At 40.3% G+C, this 21,353-nt stretch overlaps 1 protein-coding gene across 3 annotated transcripts in view; it reads right to left on the bottom strand.

Moving 5' to 3' along the window:
* si:ch211-278j3.3 (E3 ubiquitin-protein ligase RNF19B) overlaps window positions 1-18,895 on the bottom strand; it is a 43,968-nt gene extending 25,073 nt beyond the window's left edge. For all 3 annotated transcript variants that reach the window (XM_050058643.1, XM_050058645.1, XM_050058644.1), the window contains exons 1-3: window positions 18,845-18,895; window positions 3,734-4,348; window positions 2,473-2,963 (exon numbers count right to left, since the gene is read on the bottom strand). In XM_050058643.1, coding sequence (XP_049914600.1) covers window positions 2,473-2,963; window positions 3,734-3,886 — 644 coding nt within the window. In that variant the 5' untranslated portion in view covers window positions 3,887-4,348; window positions 18,845-18,895. The remainder of the gene's footprint in view (window positions 1-2,472; window positions 2,964-3,733; window positions 4,349-18,844) is intronic.
* Between the last annotated feature and the right edge of the window lie 2,458 nt (window positions 18,896-21,353).

Below are 21,353 nucleotides of genomic sequence, written 5' to 3'. Positions count from 1 at the left end.
GTACATCTCGAATCGGTATCGGGAAGGAAAAAGTGGTATTGGTACATCTCTAGAAAAGAATGCGGATGTTGCTACAAAACACCAGGCTTTGAGTGGCAGAAATCCCACATCTGATGTTTTTGTTTGTTTGTTTAAAACACCAGTCTTGTGAGTCAAAGTCTGGTGTTTGTTGGACCCATCCACCCACCCTGAGCAGACTTTCATGCTCATTAAACTACCTCCATTGTGTGGAGCGTTTAATAATGACGCGGATAGGATTGCCCCCTTATAGTCAACTAAACGTTTGTCGACTAGGAAGGTCATTAGTCGGTAAGATTTCATTGGTCTCTTAGTCGCAAAAAGAAAAGAAAAGCGTGAAACATTGTTAGGAGCTGCACCTTGTCAGAATAAATCAAAACCTATATGAACCATGTGGGAATTTAATTTGAAAGGACAGACACAGGAAGTGGCCACGCTCAGCAGTCAGACAGGAGTCAGGTTAATTTCCAGGGCTGGTACCTGCGGTTATTCCACAGGCTAGTTAATAACATGTCGGGCAGGAAATCCAAAGTGTGGGGTCATTTTGAGAAGGTGAAGGACGAACCCAAGGTGATATGTAAACTCATCTTCATTGGTCGACTACAAACATGACGTATCATCTGAAACATGGAAGTAGCTACATGCCCATTAGCCACTTAGCACAATCATTACTGCTTTGCCGACAGCGTAATTATTACTTTCCTCCTTCAGCAGATGAATGTGAAAACCGACGTGATCTCATACGTACTCGTCATAATTTGCCAGTTGGCAGAGGCCCTGGTCATGACTAAAGGACATACTTTTGCATCTTATCTTTGCAAAAAAGGGGTCAGCAGTTACCCTCCAGGGGGTTTGCTGACCCTCTGTTGAAGACCCAGGATGTAGCAAATATGCTGAAAATGTATATTTCTTTACGTCTCAAAAACACTGTGGTTAACAAGTTTAAGAAAAGATAATATTTTTGCCTAAAATAACTAAAAATCCCAGTTTTTAAAACTAATGTCTACATCACTTTTGACATGTACAAATGTAATGTATCTGTGGTTTGCAGAAATGGACAATGCCAACATTTTATTCTGGTGACTGGGCTGGAAGAAAAAAAATCGACTTTCCGACAGTGGATTTTTCCCTGTGTGATTTATGATGATGTCTTCAATCTATTCTGCAATGAAATTACATTGTAGCTGTGCTTGATCTCCACGTGACATGATGTAATCCACATTTCAGCCAGTTACCATCAGGGAGCAAGGAAATGTCAAATGGTCCCTGAAATGCCAGGCACATGTCACTCAAAGTGCTGTTGTAGTAAACTGATTAAAGGTGAATTCGTCCCTTAACTCCCAATGCAGTATGTGGTTACTGTTACTGTATATAGTCGCACATGCACATAGAGTCTGTAAGGGTTGCTGTTACAAAGTGGAGGGAGGCCTACTTCATGATTCACCGTTTCAGTATCTGCAAAATATTTTGGTTGCATCAAACTTAAAACAGCCTTGGGATGCATATAAAGCTCAAACTGAGCTTTCACTTTGCTGTCAGCTCATCCTTTCAAAGCTCAATCAATCATTCTGACACTGGAAATCTGCTTCAAGTCTTGTGTTTTACAACATAAAGCCGGTGGTGGGATGACAGGGCTTTGACAAGAGCTGCCATATTGTAATACTGAATTAGAGCTTTTTTTTTTTTTTTTTTCATAAGGTAATTACAGTACAGTGAATTTCTACTGTGTGACTCAAGATGTCAATAAAAAGTACATTTTAGTTTAGGCAATCTAAAGATGCCATTATTTTCATTAAACATGCCTTTTCCTCTCCCTTATTTAATAAGCTTCTCTTAATGTTGTTAGCTAAAGGTATAGGTAAACCTTAAAATGAACATTTGTTAGTCAAGCTGTGTTACCTTGAATTTGTGAAGAAAACTTTGTTTTCTCGCATGTAGCCATGGAAAATGATAATAACAATCTGAGCCTGTCATACCCCTTTCCATCAACATAGAACTGGCTGAAATGTTCAGAGCATTTCAGCCAAAAAGAAGTTGGTTCATTTGTTACTCAACAAAAAAATAGCAGGTTTTCTTGAAGTGTGAACCACGATGACATCAGAAGGCGTGTCATATTCTACAGGTTGGAAAGAGAGGATGAGAAAACAAGAATAGAGAAGTCAAAAGACAGAGAAAAAAGAGCACACAGTGGTCTCATCTTCAAGCGTTTAAATATATTAATTTTGACCAGATTATGTGAACTACGGCGACACTAAAACCCTGAACTTTGCTTAGAAGGAATAAATGCACAAACCCGCTATTTTTAAATATCCCATGGAGAGAGACTAATAGGGCCCAGGTTGAAAAATACCAATATTTTCCTTTAGCTTAACTTAAGTATGATTTTGAAGGGAAATATCTCCTGGTGCAGGTATGAAACTGCTTTATAAAATGTTATGGTGGTCTCCTTCTCACCTGCAGTCAGGCGCAGGGCACCAGCGCGTATCTGGATCAGCAGCCAGGAAACGCCTCAACTGGTACTCCTCAAACCGCTCCAGAAGCGCCCGGTCATCCAGGATGGCACGAACATCCAGCGGTGCCAGTGTTTCAGGGCACTGCGGGCACGCGATGCCCACCCGGCTCTCTGATATCTCGATGCGCAGGTACTGGCGGAGGCAGTCAGAGCACGTTCGGTGGGAACAGGAGGTGAGTCGTGGGAAGTGGCAACGCGGTTGACTGAGCAGGCACAGTGGGCACTCCTCCAGGTGTTCATCCAATAGCTGCTCCTGGCTGGAGGAGGAGAGGGACAGGACGCCAGTGGAGCCGCTGCTGGCCCCTCCCACGCACTCGGCCGTGGCGGCACCTTCCTCGCCTGCCTCAGCCGCTGCTGGCGGACCTCCTCCTTCTCCTCTTTCTCCTCCAGAAACTCTTGATTCTCCAGCCTCTTCTGCTGTGATGCTGAGGTCCTGCGAACAGTCACAGAGCTGCTGATTTACTATATACAATCATGCACACTATAAATGTTCTCAAACACACGGGGACACGCAGGGTGACAACGTGCGAGATATTCTGCTGAGGTTCACAAAAAATGGTTTATTTTAAGAAATAAATCCAAGCAAAAGTAACGTCCCCACGTTTCTAGTAAGAATCAGTATTGCTGAGTGTGTATGTGGGTGGATGCTTGGTGTAGCTGGTTTCTTGGCAACATAATTTCTCGAAATTACCAATTAATTAAATAAACACTCTAATGGATTTGGGCTGTAACAGTAGGGCAGAGGGAGGAAGCAAGCAGAAGCTAAAACGTCCAAAGTTAATGATCTACAGCCTGTCTTCACGTTCCCTCTTTCTTTCGTTAGACAATTTAAATGAAGCAACAAAACCAGACATTTAACTATAAATACGGAGGGATGATGAACTAATAATGAGCAATTTATAATGATAATAGGGCTTAAAATCATCTATAATTAAAAACAAATATTAATCCCTGACAAATCCCTTCATTTTTTTATCCAAATGCAAATTTCTGTCAATGTGTTTAAAAAGACAGCACCACCGATTCCAACTCCAAAATGGCTTCTAAACAGACTTTATAAAATTAGAGATTCAAACTGTAACATATAAAACCAAGATCAAACTTTTTATGAAAACTAAAACTCACAGAGGTTACCAGAAGCCAAGCCAAAACTAGGAGAAATACTATATTATGACACAAATGGGATTAGTTCCTCAGTCTCACCTGCTCTGGATGCTCGCTCGGGGTCAGCGTGATGGCCACCTCCTCTCTGGGCCACGCTTCCACAGGCCTCTCGGGCTTTGGCTCCGATTTGGGCTTCCTGCTGAAGAAGTTCAGGAAGCTCAGCGGCCCCGTCTGCTGCTTGGGCCTCTTCATGGTCAGGGACTAGAGCAGGAGCAGCAGCTGAGGAGGACAGGCCAACGACCATGGGCAGGATGCGAAAGCGTGCGTTTGTGTGTGCCAGAGAGAGGGAGCGTGTGTGAGTGTGTGTGTGTGTGTGTGTGTTTGTGTGAGTTTGTGTGTGGGCGGGTGAGCACAGCAAGCGCTCACGGCTCAGAGTCTTGGAGCTGGGCGGCTGCTCTGCTGTGCGAGGGAGGAAGAGCGGGAGAGATGGAGAGGTAGACGACGGGGAGGAGGTAATCCCTGCCCGAGGGGAACATCACTAATTTGGAGCCTTTCCGAGGCCGGGTCATGTGATTTATTTTGTCTCTCTTCAGTCTTCTCTCCCCTCTTCCTCCTCCACCTCCACTGCAGTTCCCTTGGTCTGAGTTAGCCCTGGACTGGCTGAGTGTCCTTCATCATTTTAGACCTCTTCTTCACTGCAAACAGTCCCTTCACCTGGAAACAAACATCACAATCATGACTAAATTACAGTGAGTCAGAAATAATAGGATGTGCTCTCTGCCATTTGGTCAGTAAATACAGTATTTTGTTATATTAAAAAGTCCCTACATGAAAAGTTGAGCTGCTAAATGCATCAAAGGCAAGGAGATAGTTGAATATAATTATTAACTTTCGGTGCATTATCATCTTGATGTTTTGTTTAATGGAATTTATTACAGTAGAACACAAATTACTGTAATCAACATCAATTGAATCACCACATTTTATGTGTAATTACACATACATTTTCTTTATTATGACATATATCCATACAGACTGTTCTCATGCACTGATTCTATGTGTACCAATGAAAAGTAATGCATCAAAATTTGTATATAACCCACGTAATTTGGAAGGCTGCGACCACGTGACCAGTCGGCTGACGGGTGTAAAGATGGAAGTAGTATAAAGTGTGAAAGTTTGTGTAAGTACCATAAACTGTGTAAATAATGGACACAGCTACTGTGATGTCACCCTTTGGTTTGTGGACTCCCGTTTTAAAGCCTCGAGTTTGGCATTTGGCCGTCGCCATCTTGGCTTTTTGGAGCCCGAAGTGACCGTATTAGGAAGAGAGGGTGGAGCTGTGGAGGAGTGAGGTGTGGATGTGACTCACAGAGCGTCCCCGCCTTTAAATATGCGTAACTTTGGGCCTTAATAAAATGTAAAAGGGTAAGTTGTAAAAAAAAAAAAATTAGCCCCCGTACAGTTGTCATGTATGTTGAAAGTAGCTAGACCAAAACAGTTATTTGTACCAGGCTCTAAACGTGCATTTCTGCTGTAAAGTTGGGCATTTTAACATGGTGGTCTATGGGGATTTACAATGTTTTGGAGCCAGCCTCAAGTGGCCGTTCGATGAACTGCAGTTTTGGCACTTTCAATTCGGCTTCACTTTTCAGTCTCTGAGGTTGCCACTTGGTAAGGATGTGGTTTGGGGTGTTGGATGGGCCAAACAAACACAGAACCTTCCCCCAGGAGACCGGCGTTCATATCCCGTGTGAAACCAAGTGAACTTTGCGTTATTGTAAGGTACGTCGTCATCATGTTTCATGTTACTTTTTCCAAACCTAACCGGTGTAACTTTATGCTAACATAGCTTTACATTAAGTACAGAATGTGACGTGTTGGTGAAGACTCTCTGTCATCCAGGTCATGGTAATCTTAAGTGCTATATCGCAGGCAACTGGACATGCTTGAGTTTTGTGAAGACCTTTTACCTCTCATCCAAGAGGCTTCTTCAGTTCTAACAGACTGGTGCAGAGTCGCAGGCTTACAGCTCAGCCCTTACAGCTCACATGTGACCCCAGCCACTCTGTAAGGTTTCACACACACACAGGGTTTAAAGCCTGCGACTCTGCACCAGTCCCTCAGAACTGGAGAAGCTTCTTGGATGAAAGGTGAAACATCCTCAAGAAACTCAAGCAAGTCCAGTTGCCTACGATATAGCACTTAAGAATACATAATGTCATGCCATTTGTGGAGTGCTAAATTGTTAGATATCATGCAAACCTTTTTATGAGGGTACGTTAATCTATATCCAAAAAGATTGTGAATAATCTGGAATTGGATTGTTTAATCTACTGATATTGACCTAAGCTGCTAGTTCTTGACCTTTGGGTCAGAGCGCCTCAAAGACGTCACAAGATAGATCTGAGGGTCACAGAGTGATTAATAGGAAAGGAGGGCAAGCAAATTATATTTATGCTGTGCGAAACGACATTTATATATTTTCCTGATCCCTGCTTTTTTGTTGTGAATTCAAGGGAGATTTTACTATTTCGGAGCTCAAAAAAATCAAACCTAGCACTAGCAAGGAAATTCACTCTTTGGTTGAACTGATCACAACCTGTTGACAGACGCATCTGGTGATGAGAGGAGGCAGAGGGAGCTCGGCTCCTCTTAATAAGACATGAGCTCCCCTGTAAACATGACTTCTGAAAATTTGTGAGGTCTCTAAAATATTTACAAAGGGATATTTTTATTTTATGCTCTTTTTCTATTGATGTGTGCTGGTTTGTTGATACGTGACCCTGACTTGATGATTGGGCTCATCTGTATGAGAGGGGTAACTCTCAGTCCCTCACAGGCAGCCTGTCGTGCGCTGTCTTTGATTTAATGCTCATATATTTGTGTGTACATGGGTTGTGTGTTCTATTTGTGTCGATTAACTAGGCTATAGAATATAGTACATCACTCTGCAGAGTACATGTGTCCTGATTATTATATATCAGATGTGCCTGCATGCTTGCAGCAAAACCAAAAAGTTTGGGAGCTGCTAATCTAAACCAACATCAATGCCATTTACAACTAAGTAAAAAAATGTAATAATAAATGTGATAAAATATTTAAAATCAATGATGTTTTCGATGTACTCAGCCACGGCTTGCTTCGATTCACACTGTAATTGAACTTTTATTCTCTTTTGAACATTATTGATGTAGAAAACACCTCTCTGTGAACCCTGTTCGCATGAATATAAATGTAATCTATGAACTTTTTCCCTCTGGCTGTAAACTCAGAATCATATTATACAGAGCATCAACAGCAAACAGGATGTCTACACAATAACACAGATGGCTCAGTGTGTGCTATGATGTTTCATTTTTTATATCTTTATCATCGTTAGCGACATTTTAATATTTAATTACAGCAAAACTACTCCATAAATACAAGATATATTATGTATTAAATAGTGTGCTCTGTCTCTCTCATTTACTCGAAACATGACACAGACACAATACCAGGAACTTATTTTAAAATCTGACCTTTCAAACTATGCCACTTTACTCCCGAATCTCTACTTAAAATCCCCCGAGAGCCGTTTATATGGAATAAAATTCAAACTTAAAAGACACTGAGGGGTTTGGGTGTCCGCGACCCGTCATGCAGCCCCAGACATGAGCAATAAGGTCACAGCCACGAGACACAAAGAGCAGATGGACGAGGGAGTTGCGACTGGTTTGACAGAAAGGATCGGGGGATATGGGGGGGGGGGGGGGTAGAGGCAGTGATAGACAGCACAGACAACTCATTCTGTCTCCATTAGGCAGCAGCAAGCTTTCATAATCAGGCCCAGAGAGCACAGAGAGCATGAGGTGATTCATGCAACCCAGACCAATTAAAATAGCTGTCTCCATATTGACACTACGTCAAATTGGACCATAGAACGCGACATGAAATATGAGATGATGATAGATCAGCTTCTATTTAAAGATCTTAAACAGTTTCACTTTCTCTAAAGTTAAATCTATGATCTTAAAAAGTGATTAATTTTTTTAATATCAGATTAACTGCGCTGGCCGGAGGCAGGTTATGGCTACAGGAGCTATATGCTTCATCATTCTTTTAACAAGGATGCACAAAGACTCTGGATTTATGTAACACTGCAGTGCCTAACCTGCCATCTTGCATAGAGACTGAGAGTTAGAGTCGTATTTATATTCTACTCCTGTGGATATGTTTAAATTGACATGAACAGCAGGCTCCTCTTGCAGCAGCACATCATTATATACAATATGGTAATTTAAGAGTAAAGGAAAAACATGTCTGCCCTTTGAAAAGTTGGCTCCTTAAACTGACGATTAGTGTTGATATTTTAGAGACATTCCACTTCAGATCTGCGTTTTGCTGAGATACAACTCGGTGCCGCAAAAAAACGAAACGTGTACGGACACGCACAGAACATTGCAAACAGCTGTTTTTGTTCAGTGTTTTACATCGGAAATATCTGTTAAAACATTTTTGCAAGCAAAACTTAGGATCTTCTAGGAAATCTCTTTAAAAATGTATAAACCAAATATTAAAATATGTTTTAACAGAACAAATTTAGAAGAAGGAAACTGAATGTGCAAGTGTGTCTTGAGCCAGATACATATCTACATCTTTAGAGGTGAAACAAAGACTCTACGGTAGCTTTGAGAGACAAGTTGGAAAAAAAATCCTAAGTTTAAGGTACAGTTTGAATCCTCGCTGGGAGAGGCGGACTCCACCACTAACTGAAACTACTAGAGAGGCAAGAACGGAACGCAAATCCATTCAATGGCTATTGCTGAAAAATCTAGTCACAGATAACATGAAAAACGGGGTTTGCTGTAAGAAAAGTTTGGAGATCAACTTAAATTGTAAACATTACAGATGACTATACGACCCCCATGGTCGTGGGGGGCACTTTTAATCCTGACCCAACTCTCCAGGGGGGTTCTGGGGAAATTCTCCCTAAAATAATTTATTTCTTTTTTTTTTTAATTTAACAGCTAAAGTTACTATTTGAGAGCATTTTGAAACAAAAATCTTAGATAAGGGGTTCCAAATATTTTGCTGAGTGACTGCCTTTAAAAGAAAATTCTGGTGATTCATTTTCTAAGGCTGAACTAATTTGTTTTCTCTCCTGTGTTTATGACTTTGCCAGGAAAATCTTTCTAAGTACCTTAATGTTAAACAGGCAGAGCAGATGGAACTAGAATTACTACCTCACGGCCTTATGCCTCCGCAAACCAATCAAGTTACAGTTACAGTTTACATTAATGTCAATGAAAACATGGATGCTTCACACACATCTTAACCCGGCAGTACAGAAGATCTACACAGTCAGCACAGTTTCAAGGCACCCAAGATTAGTGTCACCAATTCAGTATCTGAGCAAATGTCTCCCCTTCTGTTCCTAAGATACGACACTGAATAATGTCCAGAACATTATGATGTCACAGTGAAGTTGACCTTTGACCTTTTGAAAATAAAATGGCAACGCTTCATCATTATATCCAATTAGTCAATGTGATATTAAATTTTGTCATAATTAGCATATGACTTCCTGAGTTATGGCCAAAACTCTCTAGGACAAGTAAAATAGTTGCCAATCCACTAACGCCCTTGACCCAACTCTTTACAAAAAGGACAAGAGAAAGCAAGGAGTATCTTGGCAGATAGCTCCCATCCTCTCTTTAACCAGTTCAAGCTCTTGAGCTGCGGGAGGTGCTATAGAGTCCATTTGGCAACTAAAAATGTTTTTAAAAAGTCCTCCATCCCAGGGCGTTGGTGGCTTAGTGGATAGAGCAGACGCCCCACGTACAATGCCGTTGCCCAGGTTCAACTCCGGCCTTTGGCCCTTGGCTGCATGTCACTCCCTCTATCTCTCCCCCTCTTTACGCTTAGCTTTCCTATCAATCAGAGGCAAAAATGCCCCAAAAAGTATCTTTAAAGAAAAAAAAGAAAAGAAAAAAAAAAGTCCTTCAGACAGACAAGACAATGAGCTGATTTAATGTGTTTAAGTGTTTTGTCATGACTTTGTATGTTTGTTTTACTGACTAGTTGATTGCTTTTTACAATGTTGTCACTCCTGGTCGACAATAAAGATACTCTATTCTGTTCTCCTCTAAAAAATGTTTTGTGAGGTCACAGTGACTTTGACCTTTGACCACCAAATTCTAATCAGTACATTCTTGAGTCCAAGTGGACGTTTGTGCCAAATTTGACAGAACCCCCTCTAAGCCTTCTTTAGATATTGAGGTCACGAGAATGAGAGGGATGCAAGGTCACACTGACCTTAACCTTTAAACAATAAAATCTAATCAGTTCATCGTTGAGTCAAAGTGGACGTTTGTGCCAAATTTGAAGATATTCCCGAAAAGTGTTTTTGAGATATCGCTTTCACGAGAATGAAATGGATAGATATGGATGTACGTACATATGAACAGGCAGACAAATGTACAGATGGACAGACAAGCTGAAAACATAATGCCTCTGGCCACAGCTGTCAACAGCACGGAGACATAAAAAACAAGTTCAAAAATTATCCCAACAAAACTGTTTTTCACCTGTTCTTAAGTCATAAACAGAAAACAATTTTGATCAAACTTAGAAAATGGATCATCAGAATTTTTTTCCTTGCTTTCCTCTCAGGGCTTCCATACGTTGCAAATAAACACAAATTAAAATCAACGTCTTTTATGATCAGTTAGTCCTGGCCTTCTTCCAGAAAACCAGAGGGACACAAACAGGCCAGATGAGAGGAGAGCTGCTTGTGAACACACTCAAAGCATTCTGTTTCACACAGGCCGACAACACGGAGGATACAATGACAATGTCGCAGCTACACTATCCGTACAACTCTTAACAAACCATTTCCTGCCCTGACAGTGATGGTAAATGTGGTAACAACTGCAATTTCAGCTGAAAAAAAATCTTTAATAAAGTCCTTTTAAATTTGTTTCAACAAAATCTTCATTTGGAAGAAGTGCATTTGATAATGAGGATTTTTCCATATAAGGTTACCATCTTCAAAACCTGACCATCAGCTACAAGCATTTGGAGTTCAGTGGTGTTTGTTCTGAGGTCCACTGTTCACTTTTTACTTTCTCCAACATTTAGTTTGTGAAAATTGTTATCTTGTTGTAAATTCAGACTCAAATCTCTCATGACGATCTGTTTGCAGACTTTAAAAACAAAGCAGTGGAGGCATACTGTGTTATGTCGTCCCTGATAAAAAGAAACTTTGCACTTCCAGCAACAATTTGAAAGAATTAAGTCCTCCCTGTACAAATTTCTTGTTTGATTTTCACCAAATGTAGCTTCTCTGCATCCGACTTCCAGCAACTGTGTTGTGCATCTGCTTGAATTTCCACAACATCCACATTTCACATGGGACTGACTTTCTTAGCCAAAGCACAGGATCCAAAGCACCAACCTCTGTGATGAACACTCACTGTGCTGCTGTTTATTTATAGACATAATTCCCACATATGAAGACATCAAAAGTACACACATAACACATTCAAAAGAGCTAAATTTGCATGCACTGAACATACTGTCTCTGAGGTGTATCTACGCCTTCACAAGCACATGTACTCACTCGAACACACACAGGCACACTGATACACGTACGAGTAGACACACATACACAGAATTGATTGTTTTTGAACATTATCTGTGATAAATACAAGGTTTATTAAAATGTTGAACATAAAAAGGAAATTAAAATCTCAAATCTACCCAGGTAGCCAGAAGTGCTTGGCCCAGCTTTGGCCTTCATTTGGCACACTTAGTTTGCAGTCTCAAATTGACTTGCCACAGTACTTGGGCTGATTGTATGTGCCATAACTGGTCCAAAACTGGTCTGAGTAGTATTGCTAACTGGAGCTCAGCCTGAAGCTCAGTGGACTTCAGCCAGGGTTTACAGCTCCACACTAAACGACAGGTATCCAAATAGGCAACACAAGTCGCTGCCTAACAACTTAGATAAGTTGTCACTGTGAGGGAAAGTTTCCCATCAGTATGTTTAGAATTGTTTGTTTTGCACAAAACTCACACAGCTGAGCAAAGACAAACAGATGGGCAGAGACTTTGTACAGACTGTTTATATAGAATTAGATCGGACAGAACATTATATCAGCAGGAAATAAACCATCTTCAAACCTTGATTATAAAATTGTCATGCACACATAAATATAAACAATGAGGGACTTGGAGTTATTTAGGTTCAAAGGATGCACAATCAATTCATTTAAAGACAAAACACGCATTTATATATGATTATATACAAACACTGTATTTCATTGTTGCATGTTGGCAAACTTTGCTGTGTTTTGGCAGCAAAGGACCAAATATGAGTTGGCTCTGGTCCACACATGACTGCCAGATTCAACTAGGATTTAGGGGCTCAGACTTAGACCAATTTTGGGCTGATAATCAGCTCCAGTTAGCAATACTACTCAGACTAGTTTGGGACCAGTTGTGGCACAATCAGCCCAAGTATTGTGGCAAGTTGGGAGGGAAAAGAATTAACTTCACTTACTCGTGTGGAGCAGGAACAAATGCACTTGACAAAACATGGCTGCTTACATTAAAACACCAACCGGTTTCGACACTAGGGTCTTCATCAGGGTGCAAGAGGTACTGTAAGTTTGAGACTGCAGCGCCAAAGTAAGGCCAATGCTGGGCCGAGCATTCCTAGCTACCTGGGTAGATGTAAGATTATATTTTCCTTTTTTTTTCTTCAACATCTGACTAAACCATTTATCAGATAATGATCTTTCACTCCAATTGTCCTGTTCACAGTCTATGCAGAGCATCCTTTCTGTTTTTATAGATCATCATCATCATCATCATCATCATCATCATCTTGAATCAGATCATCCATCCATCAGAAACCGCAGAAATAAAAATCCACTAACATGCACACACACTTCCATACACACACAAACACACACTTCATTATGCACACATGCACATTTGACTTATGTGGATACAGAGATGAGGATACAGAAACGACCGAAGAAGCAGCTCCTCACTGATGAGGTGCTGTTTGTCTTCTATGACCGGTGGCTACGCTATAAACATAATGAATGTTTTAGTTCAGGCGGACTCGAGGTCAGTGAAAACAGTCACAACTTAAACAACAGGCACCCATGGGACATCAAAAGCTGAGTTTATTTTTACTTCACTGACCCACCAAACGGTCAGTCATCACAAATACATGTTTGTGGACAAACAGTTGCTTGTTTAGTTGGTCAATGTAGTTAGCAAACATTGAAAAAATATGAATAAAATGATACACAGGATATTTGTAGTTCATCTCAGCGCATGAGAAAAGAAATGGAAGTGAGGAAAGTAAACAATCAGCTAAAGACAAATGGGTAGAGACCAAAAAAAAAAACTTGTTACATAGGTGAGATTATTTTCTCTAGCCATTGAGCTCTTTAGCAAAAATGTCTCATGATCATTTGTGTAATGGTTTACTGGTGCACAGTAAATATCCTTTATTCTTTCAACATTGGATTGTGTTGTTAATGTGCTAACTGGCTAACTAGCATCAAGACAATCTTCCGATTTCCCTTTTTAAATTAGAATTACAGACTACCACCGTCTGTTGGTGTGGAGAGTTATATCCTCTCACGCAGGTGTAAAACTACGTGGTGGTTGACCGTCGTGAAGTCTTTGGGGTGTGATCATGTGTCACTCTTTTAGCGAACACAGAGCAATGTCAGGCAACGCAGTACAGGGCCTTTTTCGCTGCTAGTTCTCTAAAGTCGTGCTGGTGTGTCTGGGCCTTTGGAGAGTAAATTAAGCAAATGAGGATGTGCTAAAAACTGCAGTTCTTAGAATGGCCACTTGAGGCTGGTTCCAAAAGCAAGTCAGTTTCCATTGATAACCATGTTAAAATGCTCAACTTCACAGCAGAAATAAACATGTTTACAGCCTGGTACAAAAAAACAGCTTTGGTCTATATATTTTTCTCTATACATTTTATTAAGGCTTAAAGTTAAGGTTCATTTAGGGCGTGGTTGCTTTTCTTGACAGGTTGTCTGTGAGACAACATCTCATCTGTAGCTCTAACCTCTAATCCAAGATGGCGACAGCCGGAGAGCTGAACTCCAGGCTTCAAAACAGGAGTCTACAAATCATTAGGTGACGTCACAATGGCTATGTCCATTATTTATGAACAGTCTGTGGTTTTCCATTCATTCACAGGGAATTCAGTATTGCATTTTATATTTCAAAAAGAACAAACAGATTAGAGAAAAAGGGTATTTTAATCACTGAACACAGTGCAACTACAGTGAGATACAATGTTAGCGATGTGTCAAAAAAGCACCCAGGCTAATAGTTGAGCTAACAATGAAACATTCTCTCATTAAAGCATGATAATACTTCCTTAAGATTATTCATGTTTAACAAACTTTATGACCTCTCTTTAAATATTTTCAATGACGAGACAGTGGGGGGTGAGATAAAGGGGGGAGAAAGAGCCCTGCTGTCTTTAATGCCATCCTTCAGAAGGCTCCAGGGAAAAGAGTTAACAAGACGAGGAACGGACACAGCTGCTGCTCGGAAAGAGAGAGAGTACATCTTCAGTTTACAGCTTAATGATTTTCTTTTCCCTTGAATGGGTGTGTGTACAGTATACTGTAAAATTCTCCCGAGGCCAAAGACACACTTAAAGATCTGACCTCCCCCCTTTACACTATAGGACTCCTTTGATGTTTCACTTTCTAGAGAACTCTGGGCCACGGAGAATGAACAATCTGGAAACACGGCCTTTGCAAGAATTCAAATTCTTAAGGCGTCTCTGGGATTATAGAGAATTAGAGGACAAATTCAAAATCTGTCCTAGAATTTTCTTTCTGTGCCAGAGCACAGGGAGCTTAAATCACTCATGTTTTCACCCTCCATCCATGTAGAAATTCCAACCTAAATATCAGGTTTCAATGACGTTGAATAACTGTGATAACAGTGTAGGTATTCATTCAAGTTATGTGTCATACTTATGAGTAAAACTGTGAATCATAACCTGCTGCTAAATGTTTGGGAGACACCTACCTCAGAGAGTTACATAGCCACACCACTGGAGAAGGTAAAAATCAATCTTGTTAAATTAGTCCCACAAAAAAGTAACCCACTCTCATCCTGAAAAAGAAATCCACAGAGTGTCTCTTTGTGCATACATACTTACTCATATAATCTGTATTACATACACTGTTCTGGACTAGTTACAACGATAAAGTCCCAGCATTGGTGGATGTCTAGCCTCAAGATGACTTCAACAAGATGTCAGTTTGACCCTGTGACCTGCTGAAGCACTTTACAACTGACCGACACCTACTCCACGCTACACCAGCGCACAAAAACAAAAGCTCCAGCCACATGTCTCAGTCTTAATTCGCAGCAGCGAACCCTCATTTTTAATTTATTTCCAACAGGCAAAAGAAAACTGATCCCTCGTGCCAAAAGCATCAGCGGAAATCATTACATAATGTACAAAGGCTTTGGCCGGAGTCTTGTTTTCTTACTTACTGACATGATTCAGCATGCTGATTCACACCGATTTCAGTCTGGTGACAAAACGGCACACACTCAAACACGTTTCTACAGAGAATACCACACAGGTAAAACATTTCAAAGGAGCATTCCACCAATCTTGCATATCAATAACGGTTTAACCCTGATAATGTCACCAGGGTCAAGGCTTGGAGACTTTAAACAGAAAGTAGATAAGTCTCAACATGTGTTTCGAATTGGAGGAATGGAGTTCAAAAGACATGGGCATTTACAACACAGTCACCAGAAAAAATGTTGACATTATACATGAGGCCAATATGTTGAAACTTTACTGAAGCTAACCACAATGCTTTGAAGCTTTGATCGTTCCCATAACTGATGCCAGTATCAGTATTCCAGTATTCGAATGCTCTGCTTTTGAATTCAACCCCAATGAGATAAAAAATGCGTACATGAGGTGCACAGGAGGAGAAGTTGGAGCCACCTCAGCCCTGGCCCCCAAAATTGGACCTCTGGGTCTGTCACCCAAGAAAATTGGTGATGGCATTGCCAAGGCCACCAGTGACTGGAAGGGCCTGAGGATCACTGTGAAGCTGACCATTCAGAACAGGCAGGCAGCGGTTGAGGTCGTTCCCTCTGCATCTGCTCTGATCATCAAAGCTTCCTCATGACAGGAACAAGGTCGAGGGTATATATACATAACCCCAAAAATTCCAACAAGCCCATAAATTAAGAAATGGTTTTTCCAACATTATTCATTACGCATCAACATTAACCATTTGTAGTTAACACTCAGACAAGGACATTTAAACTGTCAGTCACCAGCAGTCCAGCACTGCTGAAACTAGGACAGTCTGACCACACAGGGTTACAGACAGATACGCTGGCAAGTTATCAAAAAAGTCAAGTGTCTGTAAAAGTTTCTCAACTTGCAGAGATGACCCCAAAAAAGTCAAGTGCCAGATATGTCAAAGAAATCTGACATATCAAGCTCTGATTAATCATTAATATTTGTCACTTAAGCTTCAATGCCCAAAAGCTGGTTTTCAGAACAGCACAAAATTTGATGTATTCTTTATGTTTAAACAGTGCAGTGGTTAACATGTGTGGCACAGAATCCACTTAATATTATTGAATAAAAAAAGATCATGTTTGGGCTTAAAATACTCGGTTTTGGTGGCATAATCTTGGCTGCAAATGCCACTAATGCCTCGTGAATAATAACTGGTCTTCCTGTTTGTTGGTCTTGAACAGTGGTCTGCAGCATGGTGGCCATCTTGTCTAAAGCGGGATTTCTACTCGTATCCAATCGGTGGCACACCTACGGCATAGGCTCCAAGTCGAGCTTTTATTTACTTTAATTTCACAGATAAGAAACAACAAATTGTGAAGACGATAAAGCCTCCACAAAAGTAGCATTTTAAGTCTTGTGTGTGATTTATCTTGTCTTCATATGAGCAGAGGAAATCTCTGCTAGTTGCTAAGCTAATGTATACAATGTAAAATGCCATTGGCTTGTGCTAATAATGTTAGCATGATATATTTGTTTGGAAAACGTGTTTAGTATAAGACAGTTGTTTACTCAGTGAATCTTGTGAGTTGCAATGGAATCGAATATTGTGACGTTACCTTTGTTAAATGTTGCTGTTGTCTCTGGCTTCATATGAGTAAAGGAAAAGTCTGCTAGCTGCTAGGCTAATTTGTACAATGTAAAATGCCATAGGCTTGTGCTAATAACATTAGCATGTTGTATTTGTGGGGGAAATGTGTCCAGATAAAGACAAGTGCTTGTCTGTGAATGCTGCAAGTTATAGTGAAGCTGTTTTGTGTACTTGTGTTTGAAATTGTCTCTATTAGGCCATGTTTAATGTGTGTTTTGAATCAACTAAACTTTGCAGTACTTCACAGAAACCCCACTTAGTGTCACACCATCCACACCCTCCACCTCCCGAGTTGTCAGCTCATAAAGATTACTTATCCCGGTTATCTCAGCTATACAACTTTAAAAACATTGATATGATACACATGAAACATACAAACATATTCCTGGTTTGAAACTTAAATTGTCACTTTTGGTTGCATTGTGGGAAATGTAGGATCCAGTGTTTTTGCAGCTAACTACAGTCCAAAAGTAAGGAAATCTCAGGCTCTACTGCTCCGATTTTGACCATTCTTTTTCTTAATCTGTCTCTTGTGAGTCCCCAAACTTTATGGAAGCACATTATTAAATCACTGGAGCAGCCCTTTAAGACACCCATCTAGGATACTGAAGGCAGTTTTCATAATGAAGCAGCTGGTAGATTTTTCTCCCTAAGGTGCACTATCACTAACTTATAAGTAGTACAAAGAGTAAAAGTAAAGAAACACTTTAAAAGGAGTGGTGCCCTATTACTGTGACATTTGACCTGTACAAATGGTCGGCTTTGTGTCAAGAGAATATCATATATATTTAATCCAACCACTTTATGGTCAAAACAAATGGGAAGCCATGACTTTAATGTTCTCAAATGAAGCCCGATAAATCTGGATGAAATGTAAGTAATGGTTTGTATATGAAAGCTATTCTTTAATCCTTTGTGGTTTCACTGACTGTCGATGGATTAGAGTCTGTAGTGTCTCTCTATTGATGATGACAGATAAAATGACAATGACAGATGGGATTATTACACAACCACAAGCATCTGCCCTGAAGCATTTCCCCCGCTTTGATATGCCAAACAGGCGAGAAACAGGACACCTTTTTTTTCCTGTCTTATGCCCTTTGAATGAACCATATTATCATCACAGCCATGTTATCTCCTCAGTTTTGGGGCGTTTTTTTTTTTTTTTTCTCGAGGACACTTGTTAACAAGCTGTTGCTATGCAATCATTGAGCGTAGAGGATGTCTGATGTTCTGCCTTAGCAGAGGGAAACCTGATGATACACCCTATTAAATATCTCTTCACTGGACACAAGCCCACATCAGCAATGCGGGTTTCAGAGGCATGAGAGTGACCTCAGCCTACCCACACACACACGTACACACTCACACACACACACACACACACACACACACACACACACTCCTGCACTCCGTGGCATCCCTGACCAAAATATTCTGTTTCTGCACCATGTGGCGCTCAACACTGAGCCTTAGTGACCTCTGGCAGACTGCAGGCTACTTTATGTTATTAAATAACCACAATATAAGGGATTATTTTTTAAATATGATTATTTAAGAAGCCTGTATTGGAGTGGAATGTCATAGCAGTTATGTAGCATGCTATAACTCACTGATAAATATGTTATAACTCCACAGATTAAATAAGAGAAGTGTTATTTAACCAGTAACACAATAAAGCATAAAGGTAGGTCATATAGGATGGATGCAATTGTACACTAAAGGTATTACAAAGCAGAATGATGAAAGGCAGCCTTGCATAACCTCCACGTTTATTTAATAAATCATCACACAGTTTTATACTTCCATTTTAATCATTTAAACAGGGGTCTCTTCGGGGCATCAGTATGCTATTGCAGGGAGTGGCATGTTTTAATAGGCTACGTATTCGCATTCACCTCCAGCTCCAGATATCAAACCATAAACACGAGAAACAGCGAATATAAAAGAGTCGAAATGCGCGTTTCAAAGTCTGCGGATAAAACACACAATAATTTGTATTACGTAAACGGTATCTTACCTCTGTGTGCGGCGCCTTCTCTTTGCAGCGTAGAATCAACAACTGGCTCCTCCCCTCCAGGACCAAACAGTAGCACAGAAATCCCACCCCCCCCCTCCCCCCCACCCCCCAGTCTCCTCCTATTTACTGCCGCACACGAAACACATCTGACCGTCAAAAGCTGCACAGAGGAGGCCGGGTGCGATGGTGAGGTCGGGTCCGGTGCAGGAGGGATCCGATGAGGCGGTGAGGAGAGGCTTCACCTCGGTACAGCAGCAGACTGATGGCTTGGCTGTGCGGCGGCCTGAGGGGAGGCACACTGCAGTGACATGAACCAATGGGATGACGCAGAATCCCAGGATCTCCTATTCATAAATGCCCAGTCCCATAAAAAAACTCAGTGGTTCTCGCATGTTTTCAGTGCCAGGTATACACACACATATGCCAGCTCTTTTTATGGTTTGCCCCAGTCAACCAGAATGTAATATTTAAAGATACACCTTAAAGGTTCAGTGCTCACAAGACTAAAAGATGAGTGCTTCTTTCTATTCTGTAGCTGTCTAATACGATCATTTAATAAAATAAAGATTATAAACACAAACTTCAAAGGCTCTGGGGCTTCAGTTGTAAAAAAAAAACTGCATTGTTTATGTTCAATAACACATAGGTCACACACATAAAAGTCTATATGAAGACCCTGGGGAACTTTTTAAGAGGATTTTTTAGGTTAGCCTAGATTTAAATCCCAGTAAAGTATAGGCCTATGGATGCAGGCTCCCAGAGGAGGTCTTTACTAAACAGCAAGTGCAAAGGGAGCTCATAATGTTCTGTGGTGTTCCCCTGGGGTCTTCAATGTTTTTCAGGCTAGAGACACAGCACCCTACAGCATATATACTGTATGAAACTGCATTGCTTATTAAAGTGGGCAGATGGAGGTTGACAGACAGAAAGCCATATCAATCTCTGCTTTCTCAAACATTGTTGCAAAGGGCTAAATATGTTTGATTCATGTCTATGTCCAGACATAATGTTATTGTTGAAATGAAAAGGAAAATGTATCAAAAAGATTATCAAAAGTTAACAAACAAGAATTTGGCAGCCCCCGTGCAGTCATTTTGAGGACCCCCCCTGCAGTCCCAGACCCCCTGTTGAAGACCGAGTTTAGAAAAGAGCCCTTTGGCACAGAGTGTGGCCATAAAATTGGGTCTTGGGGTAGTAACATCCCAAATACAGGTATAAGACATTAAAATACTGTCTCAAAATATGTTGTATTGGAAAGACTGTCCCCAAACTAAAGAAAAACACATCACATATGTTGGATGGGTGAACATAGACCCTCCAGTATTGATCCCATTATACCCAGACCATGTCGCACTAAAACATTAAAACTTGCTTTTGAAAAAAAAAAAAAGTCACACCAAATCCATGAAAGTACTTTTTAAGGACCAATAATTACTGTGTACTATACCTTTCTGAGCTAGATTGACTGGAGTACTATGCAATTTTAAAATATGAAGTAGCCTATAGCGGCCTAATTATCATTAATAACTCTCCTTCATTTTTAATTATTGTGTAAAATGTAGATGATGACCTAAAATGTCACAAAAAACAAGCAAAAATGATGCAAAGTTTACAACTTTGCCCAAAGTTAACATGCAGTTGACAATTTTATTACACTTGAGGTTTTTTTAGACTTCAATGTCACATTGTACAAGGCTATACTGAACCTTCATCAGCTTGGATTCTCTGTTGTGCTCTGAGCTCATTTAGGCTTTAAATAGCATTAGTGTGAGTGGATGGATTTTGTATTTGGCAATGAATACTCTGTGCTGTGCCTATCTGGCTACAATCTCACAGTCGGCTGTTTTTTTAAGGGATCTTCTGGGGTAGTCAATCCTTGGATTAGATGAGTGTCTTTTTTTAGGAGTTACAAAATTGAATTAAATTATTTTAAATAACAGACACACAGGACCACAGCTGTAAACAAATTCAGTCAGGATGATGATGCTATGAATATTTCAACTGCTACATGTGAGAACTACAACTACAATGGTTCTGTGAGGGGCAGAAACCGGAAATTGCTTTCGGAAACGGAAACACCCGACTGAACGGAAGAGAGATGTATACAATAGAATCAAGATAAATCCCGCCAGCAACAAGAAGACGTCCGGTATGCGCCACTGGCCTTCAAAATAAAGTAAAAATTTAAACATTGGAAAAAGGGATTCAAAATACTGTAATTAAAAAAAAAAAGTCATGCCAACTACATTAAATGCAAAGGCATGACAAAGTTCATACACTGTCATGTCACATTGTTTCATCTGGATAAGTGGAAATCTCTGAGTAAATTTAAAAAACAACAACAACAACAACAACAACAAAATCAAAATCAAACAAAACAGGTGCTCTCATTTAGAATATCACAGTGTCAGTGTTCGGGAGTAACTGGTTACATGTAATTAAATCACAAAATAAATGAAATAAAATAAATAGAATAAATTATAATTAATAATAATCAATGCGAAAAAAA

Source organism: Epinephelus moara, chromosome 12 (assembly GCF_006386435.1).
Source record: "Epinephelus moara isolate mb chromosome 12, YSFRI_EMoa_1.0, whole genome shotgun sequence".
Taxonomy (NCBI): Eukaryota; Metazoa; Chordata; class Actinopteri; order Perciformes; family Serranidae; genus Epinephelus; species Epinephelus moara.
Note: the sequence above shows the minus strand (reverse complement) of the source record. Positions and strands in the feature narration are given on the sequence as shown.